Here is an 8,429-nt window from a genome sequence, read left to right on the forward strand (position 1 = left end):
GCTGGGCCTCGGGCCTTCCCCTCGCGGCCGCAGAGCCGGGCGGGCGGTGCTCCTCGCGCTCCTTTGGAACGCCTTTCCCCGAGTTCTCCCCGCTCCTTCGGCACCCCCGGGCTCGGGAGCCCCTTTCCTGGATCTCCGCGGCCCCTCAGTCTCCTGTTTTTCTCACGGCTCCTTTCCTCGATTCCTCTGAGCTCCTCCCCGCAGGTCCGAGCCTTCTGGCAGCCCCACGCCCGGCTCTGTGCTCCTCTCCCCTCTCGGCTTCGTTTCCTTTTCCCCTTAGGGCTGATGGGATCCCTAACCACGGGTCTCTTCCCATTTGCTCTCACACTTTTGCCCCATTTCTCTTTGTGGCTGCTGAGATACCTAACGCGAGGACTCTTCCTCATTCCCCTCAGGCTTGGGGTGCCCGTGTGCCTCTGGGCTGCCAGAAGGAAGGGTGGGAGCCTGCCCTGTGCTGGGAGGTGCCCAGGAAGTCCCCGGCAGCGGGGCAGCCTGTATTTCAGGCCTGGCTGGAACTCAGCGAGGATCCAGGTCCCTGTGGTGGAGTTTGGGTTCCTCATCCCATGGTGCCGATGGCTGTGTGGGGAACCGAGGGAGAAGTGCAGGAGTTCTGGAGAATGGGGCTTGCCTAATCCTCTCCGGAGTCACTGTCGCCCTGCATGCTTCATTTTTAGTCAGAGGTGCTGGCACACTCGCTTTGGGTAGAGGTGTGGAGTCGTTAGTGCGTGGGGAAACCAGACATCTGATGCATGCTTTCCTATGGCAAATCACAGCCCTGCTCCTGCTTTGGTGGTGTCAGATCGGGGGACCCAGGCTGGGTGCGCAGCAGTGATGCAGCGTGATGCATGGCTTGGCACTGGGGAGTGAAGTCAGAGCCCCAGGGTCTGCAGATGGGGCAGTGTGAGTTATGCCCTCTGTTTTCTTATCCAGTCTTCCACTTGTCAACAGCATAAGTGTACCCACTACGGTTTGCTCTGATGGAGACATCCTATGGCTGTTTAGTTCACTGCATGCTGCTTTCTCACAGAGGCTGGCTCTATCTTTGTGCTAAAAAATGCTGTTCTGTGCGTGTCGGATGAGAAGAGATGGCTGCCTGCTCTCCCTGTGCTCGGCAGAGAAATGTGGCTTTTCTTTGATCGCAGGTGGGGAAAAGCCATCTTCTCACAGCTGATGCTTGCACTTCTCTAAATAATTAGCTTCTTGCTTTGAAAACCAATCTGGAGACGTCAGGGGAAGGCTTGGAAAATCCCTCTGCTTGAAAGGTGCTCAGAGCAGAAGCATCCAACTGCTTCATTTCTGCATAGCAGAAGCAGCGAGATGCAGTTCAGGAACTTACAAGAAGAATGACACAAAAGCATTAGATCTGGGGAAGGGGCTCATTTGAAAATGCATAAGATGTCACCTGCCTTCTGAGAAGGCTTTGTGTGCCAGGTCTGGATATGAGGCAGAGACTTCTGTCTGAGAGTGCTGCCACAGTGGGAAGAGCTGAAAGCAGCCAGGCCGTAGGAAGATGGCTGAGCACCTTTAAATCCTCTTCCCAAGGCCCCCAGCCTTGGGGTGGCTGTGAGCTGGGTGGTCTGTACCAGCTGAGGCAGAACCGAGCCTTGGAGGCTCTCGGGTTAGAAATAGCTTTGGATCAATTGAGTGCCTTCTTGTGCGTGCTAATAGTAGGACTTTGCACTTTTTTTCTAGCATGTGGACATGGAAAACTCCTATCTCTGTGGATACTTGAAGATTAAAGGCCTTACAGAGGTGAGTGCTAATTGCAAAACCGCATGGGAAGATGCTGTTCAAAGGCTTTTTTTTTTCCTGGTGAGGTAGGAGAAGCTACTACTAGAAGGAGGAAGCGAAGGGATTGACCATGCAGCAAAATTGACTGCTAAATAGGTTAATGGCTTAAGTCTGCTGTTCTTGGCATATAGAGCAAATATGATGGGCCTTGATGGGAGACCTGAAGGGAGGAAACTTATCTGGCATCCCTTAGGGTGTGAGCAGAATCCAGCCTGACCCTGCAGTCAGCTTTGTGCTAGAAGAAAACATAACCTAAACAAGTCAGGTCTTTATGTGTTTCTGTCCACATCCGTCCAGTGTGGTCTGCTCTGTGCTGAACAGTCAGTGAGAGGAGTTTCGTGGGTGTGACACTTCTTGCTCTGCTTCTCCAAGATCCTTGAGTAGCCTGGAGCCCTTGCTGTGAGATGCTGCCTTTTGCTGAGTTCTGGTCACTAAGTGACAAATCATCTTACCTCTCTTCTCTCCTAGGAGTACCCAACCCTAACTACTTTCTTTGAAGGGGAAATAATCAGTAAAAAGCACCCTTTCTTAACACGCAAGTGGGATGCTGATGAAGATGTGGATCGTAAACACTGGGTAAATAAATCGGGGCCAAATGCAGGTCTGATGCAGTGTAGAGGTGAGGTACTGAGAGTGTCCATGCAAGGAGCCCTCCTTTGGGGTGCCCTCCTCCCTCCACCAGAGTCTTTGTGTCTGGAGGTCTCTTCAGCAGACTGAGCTGAGATCTCTAGGAATGGAGAGGATGTCTTGCTTTGCAGTTGTTGGCCCTGGACTTGGAACGGAAGTAGGAGCAATTTCCATCTCTTTCATTCCTATGAGAACACACTCCTTGTTTTGAAGTCTTGGCACAAAACAAAGTGCAGAAGGGGCAAGGTGCCCCTCTGGTGCAGGCACCTGTGTCTTGTGGCACCAGCAACCTCAGCCTTCTCACCCGGCCAGGGCATGCCCTGGATCAGGGCCATAGCATCTGTCTGATTATTTTGCTGCCTTGACCTATGCTGCTGCTTGCCAGACTGATGTTTATTATATTTTTGTCAACATATATACACCCCAAGAAGTACAGGACCTTCTGCAACCAGGCTGGATGTGGTTGTGGATGGCTGCAGTCCTTGTTGCCCCGTGCAAGTCCTGGGGCATGCACTCAGTGCTACTCTGAGGGAAGAGTAGGCCCTTCAGGGAGGAGGTCCTCTTTTTTTTCCTCCAGAATAGCAGCTGGCACTAGTAAGCACTTTTCCTGAAGTAAGCCTCCTGGTTTTTGTGTTTACTTGTTTTCCTTTTGTTCTAGGGGAAATTCCAAGCTTTCTACCAGTATGCAAAAACATTTAACTCTGATGACTTTGATTATGAGGATCTGAAAAACGGGGACTATGTCTTCATGAGATGGAAGGTAAACTGTGTGCTGCCTTCTCTGATGAGCTGCTTACAAGTGACTGACAGGGACTTGAAAGCTTTTTCAACTACTGGTGCTGGCCTAATGAAAGATCTTGCCCTATCCGACCTCATTAACTTGCCATATTTGCAAATTCCAGTGTGACTCCTGTCTCGTCAGCTAATTGCATCCTTAAGGGCTGCAGTCATACCTGAAAACACAACAGGAAAATCGTGCTTGGTGATTCTCCAGAGCCTGAGAGAATCAGTGTCTCCAGCCTCTGTGCTGGGCCTGGGTTTGATGCAGTTTGCTGACCAGGCTACCCCTCTTGGCTCTACGGCTGGATTGAGTCTTCTCTCTCGACTGCTTTGTGCAGCTGTGAAGGGAGGGGATCCTCGGGCAGCTCTGATTGTTGATTTTGTGATTGGCCTCTGGTTTGGAAGGGGCGGGTGTTGGACTAAAATTGGTTTTGTGTGCTCTTTAAAAGTGGTTTTGCTCTCAGTTCTTGCTTCCCTGTAAGGTGCTTGTAGTGCCAAGTGGTAAAAAAACAAAGAAGTCCAATTTGGGCTGCTAGGAATGCAGGGAGTGCTCAACCAGGAGTGCTCATCTTGGAGGGTCAGTTTGGGTGAGGGAGGGGAGTATTTGACCAGCATTTCTAAATGCAGCTTGTGTTTTGTGTGCAGGAACAGTTCCTAGTGCCAGACCACACTATCAAAGACATCAGCGGTGCTTCCTTTGCTGGTTTCTATTACATCTGCTTCCAGAAGTCAGCAGCATCTATAGAAGGCTATTACTACCATAGGAGTTCAGAATGGTAAGGAGCCTTTCTTCTTTTTAGGGTGCCTCCTCAGACAAAGCAGGGACTCCTCTTCTGCCCATCTGCAGCCTTGGGAGCACCCAGGCAGCACGCTTATTTTGGTGGGAAGGGGATTTGGTCTGGTGGTTGGACCCTCATGGGGAGGGAGGGTATCTGTGCTTGGCCCATCTGTGTGGTTTAAAGTGCTATCTTTTGCATGGCTGATGGTAATTGAGCTGGCAGCATGCTGCAGAGAAGCACTGTATGAAAACATGCTGTGGAGCAGTGAAGCAATGATCGGATGTGTTTGTGAGGTGTGCTGGGAGGCAGACCCCAGCTGTGGTTCCCTATTAGAATCTATCCAGAAGCTTGGGCTCCAGCCTGCAAACCTTTGTTGGGGTTGCCTGTAAAAGCCTTAAGTAGTTCAGGCTCTGAGCTTCTCTATGCTTTGGCCCTTCAGAAGATATCAGAGGGACCTGGGAGAGAGAGCTTTAGTGCCTTCTCACCTGTAACAGCTCTCCTGCTGCTCCCTTCAGGCAGGTGTCTTGTTAGGCCAGTTCTTTGTACTCCAAGGTGCTTGAGGTGTTGCTGCAAGATGCAGGGAACAGTCAAAGTTAATTGGTTGTGGTGGTGGTGGGTTTTTTTGGTTTTTTTTGGTTTTTTTTTTGTTAGAGCTATCTGACAAGTAGCTGTGAGAGCTCTTTTCCCTAGCTTTGGATAAATAATAAAGATATTTGTCACGCACAGCAAGTGAATCTGTAGGGTGTTTGGAAGCTCTCAGAAGGAAGGAAGGTGCCTGGGAGGCTTTCAGATGAATCCCCTTAAGCTAAGCTTTGAAAGATTTGAGTCTAATTTTCAGTTGAAGCAAACACTGTTTGAACATGAAAGTTGTCAGACTTCAAAAGGTGTCCAAAGCCCGCAGTCAGCCCTGCTTGATGGCAATCTGGCTGCAGGTAGCTCCAAGAAATGGGAATGGAAATGAGGAATGAAGCTGAGTCCTCCCAGGGGTTTGGCACCACTGATAAGCGCTTGCTTGAATGCCTCTGAGACTGTCCCAAAAGGAAAGGGAGAACCCACCTGGCTGCAGCTGCTGAACAGGAGCTCTTAGTTCAAGGCGGGGGGTTCCGTTGCTCTGTGTAATCTCCTCATCCATCTTTTTCCTCTCTCCCAGGTATCAGTCATTGAATTTAACTCATGTTCCTGAGCACAGTGCTCCTATCTATGAATTCCGATGACAGCTGTCCAGAACTGATACCGCGCAGAAGCAAACCGGGCAGGAGAGCATGGCCTGCCAGGAGGACTGTGTCCCTGTCGGAGCACGGGAATGCACGCTTCTCTCCTGCCCCTCGGACTCGCAAGAGAGAGAGCCTGAATGTTAACCCACCAGCCCAAGGAGCATGGCTGCTGGAGCTTAATTCTCCCTCCTGTCGAGTGGCGATTTGATCTTTAATCTGGTTTTAAGATACCTTTAAATGCACTTTCTTATTGCACAGCTAGTTTCTCTATCACTGAAATTCCTCCTGGCTCTCCTTCTGGAAGCTGTTTCTCAGTAGCTGGAATCGGTCTATTCTCTGAGTAATAAGAAAACATAAGCTTGGTGCTTGTATTCTCCTTGTTACAGCCTGATGTGGGTTGAAATCGCCAGGACTCAGGTTTCTTACCCAGATTGCCAGCTCTGATGCTCCCAGAGCCAGGCACGGCCGCGTGTGTGAGGCTCTGCTTGGCAGGCAGCTGCTCAGCTGCAGTCTGTCAAGGGAGTGTTGGCTGAGATGGATGAGGGTTGAACGAGTCTTTGCTTCCTGCTGGCTAATGAGGTTAGCCAGAGCTGCAGATCTTTCAGGAACACCGGCCCTTTGGAGCCGAGAGCTGTTCCAGTGTGTGGATATGCCACTGGGAATTAGTTTGATGTATGGACTTCCGGGCTGTCAGTAAAGTGGTTCTGAACTCTGCTTATAGGTGTATAATTTGCTCTTTAATTAAGTTAAGGGTTTAAAGAAAAAAAAAACAAAAAACTTTTATTAAAAAAAGAAGAAAATATTTTTTATGGTTCCTTTTCCCAAGGACCCTATGGCAAATGCACAATTACTCAGTTACATTTTACCGTTTTCACATTGAAAACCAGGAATGTCTATGTTAGTTTTTATATTCGTGTATGTATTCAGCTAGCTTCTGCTTTGGGACAGTAATTGGAGTGCAAGTGTTGAGCAGCATCAACCAAACAGCTTGAACTGTTCAGCATTTGTACTCAACCCTCATGCTACACCAACACCACTGCTTGATACCTTTATGCAAGGCAAAAAAAAGAAAAAGAAAAAGAAAACAAAAAAAAACAACTCAATATCTCTCTGACTTTGAAATGTTTCAAGTGATATAACTTAAGGCTTGTGTGCCAAAGCGTGTGTGTGTGTATGCGTGTGCAGGTTATTTTCCAAGGCATTTTAAAAGTTGGCCTCAGTTGTACATTTGATGTCAGTCACCCCTGCAGGGCTTTTGTGCAAGTTTGGCTGATGTTTTTCAGGCTGTTTGAAAACACCCCCCTGAAGCAGACCTGTGTTATGTGCTGACAGGGCGGGTGCTGAGGATGGATTTGCTGCCTAGGAGAGGAAAGCAAAGCTCTCTGCATCCCGTGTGTCGGTTGTTTGGGTTTTGTTTTCTACTTCCTTTTGGCAGCACGTGGGGTACTACGCAGCAGCTGAGTTTCTAAGTGTAGACCTTAACAGGAGCGGGTTTGGGTCTCAGTGAGCCTGTTCTGTATGCACCAAGCTGGGATTGTGCACGTTGGAGAGGCGGTGGGGCTGTTGGGAAATGATGCAGTGCTGGAAGTGCCCTTCTGTGGGCTGCTCTCTGCGGGTGAGTCCTGGGCCCCAGAACCAGCAGCCTTTCCTGCGGATGGAGACGGGAGAGTGGAGCAGGTGTGTGCCGTTGTCTTGGTCGTTCGTTGCAGGTGGATTTGTAGTGTCGCACAAAGGCTGAGGAGGAGCTGGAGGAGGGAGGGGCTGATGTGAGTAGGGCAGCTTAGAAACAGATTCTGCTTTTATTCTGCTCCTCTGGGAGAAACTTGGCCTGCAGGGAAGTGAGGAAAGGCATTTCTGCATGCGTGGTGCTGGGAGATGTCCTGGTTTTTGAGGCTAAAACCAATGGTGCTGCTCAGCTGTGAGAAGTGGAGGGGTGAGCTGTAGGGAAGGTGGCAGCACGGATGCAGACCCTTCCCCACAGGTTGCTTTCAGGAGACAGTAACCACCCTGTGCTGTTAGTGCAGTGTTACACTCGGGTTTCTAATGCTGTTCAGTTGAGTTGGTTTTGTGGTTGTCTGTAGAAGCTGGATTAGGAAGGTTCCTGGGGTCATTCAGTAATGTATCTACCCTAGAATTTCCCCTGCAGTTTTCCTGGGAAAGCTGATATGGGGAAGGAAGTGTTCTTCCCATGTACTTCTGCCTGTCTCATGGCAGCGGACTCGAAACGCTTCAGCTGAAATCCCAACTGGCCTCAGTAAGACGTGTTAGGGACAGGGAACAGTGATGTGAAGGGCTGCCTGTGTTCAGGATTTCTCTAAAGCCTTGCTTTGATTTTCTTTTTCTTTGAGTTGTTTGATAAGCTGAAGAGCTGTTCAGTATGTCACGTTGTGGTGAAAGGCGACTAGCGGGTGAGATGCTGGGAGAGGGAGTAACGGGGGATCCGCGGCTTCTGAAAAAGGTGTGAGTTCTTTTTTTTAACAATGTTGGCTGAAGAATTAGTATATTTATGGATGTACTTTGGAAAAGGGACTGGGAGAAGTATTTTGCGGAGTTATCAACGTCCAAATTAAAAATGAAATCTATTTAAGGGGCCTGTATCTGTGTGTGTTTGTTAACGTCAGAGCTTCTTGGCTCATGAGGACAACTGTGCCTCATCTCCCTGCTTAAAGACACATCCAGGAATCCAAATTCATAGAATCATTCAGGTTGGAAAAGACCTTAAAGATCACTGAGTCCAACGAACACCTAACCATACTACCCTAACTAACAGCCCTCCAGCTAAATCATGTCTCTGAGCACCACATCCAAACGGATTTTAAACACATCCAGGGATGGTGACTCAACCATATCCCTGAGGAGCCTATTCCAGTGGTTAACAACCCTTTTTTTGGGTTGTTAATACTGCTTAACGACCGCAAATCCAAGGGTTCAAGAATCCAATTGCCTTTAATAGGGGACATGGGATCGCCGTGGCAGGGACGAAGCTCAATCCCTATCCCTAACACGTCCTGCGGGTTCTGTGCCACGTATCCTTTCCCCCACCAGCCCTTTTGGGATACCAGCGGGGGGAGCCCCGTGCAGGGAGGGGCCGAGTGGGACCACGGAGGCGAGCGGAACGCAGGGCGCGGGGCGCGGCCGGAGCGGTGTGCGGAGTGCGCAGCGCCCCCCTGCCTGGCGGCGGAAGCGGACGCAGCCCGGAGCATTTAGGCGCACGGACGGACCGGCGGCGCTTCCGGCG

At 49.9% G+C, this 8,429-nt stretch overlaps 1 protein-coding gene across 1 annotated transcript; it reads left to right on the plus strand.

Moving 5' to 3' along the window:
- The first annotated feature begins 1,654 nt into the window (after positions 1–1,654).
- Positions 1,655–7,778, plus strand: GID4 (GID complex subunit 4 homolog). Its single transcript, XM_019620566.2, has 5 exons — positions 1,655–1,752; positions 2,260–2,367; positions 3,077–3,178; positions 3,844–3,974; positions 5,128–7,778. Exons 1-5 carry the CDS (start codon positions 1,702–1,704, stop codon positions 5,189–5,191), a joined length of 456 nt encoding a protein of 151 aa, XP_019476111.1. The 5' UTR covers positions 1,655–1,701; the 3' UTR covers positions 5,192–7,778.
- The last annotated feature ends 651 nt before the right edge of the window (positions 7,779–8,429 follow it).

This window comes from Meleagris gallopavo, chromosome 16 (genome assembly GCF_000146605.3).
Source record: "Meleagris gallopavo isolate NT-WF06-2002-E0010 breed Aviagen turkey brand Nicholas breeding stock chromosome 16, Turkey_5.1, whole genome shotgun sequence".
Classification (NCBI taxonomy): domain Eukaryota; kingdom Metazoa; phylum Chordata; class Aves; order Galliformes; family Phasianidae; genus Meleagris; species Meleagris gallopavo.

Bases quoted from the DNA above. Each gene is read 5' to 3' on its own strand.
- GID4 (XM_019620566.2), top strand. From the start codon at position 1,702: ATGGAAAACTCCTATCTCTGTGGATACTTGAAGATTAAAGGCCTTACA. The intron at 1,753-2,259 runs GTGAGTGCTAAT...CTTCTCTCCTAG, and splicing joins AGATTAAAGGCCTTACAGAG to GAGTACCCAACCCTAACTAC. The intron at 3,975-5,127 runs GTAAGGAGCCTT...CCTCTCTCCCAG, and splicing joins TACCATAGGAGTTCAGAATG to GTATCAGTCATTGAATTTAA.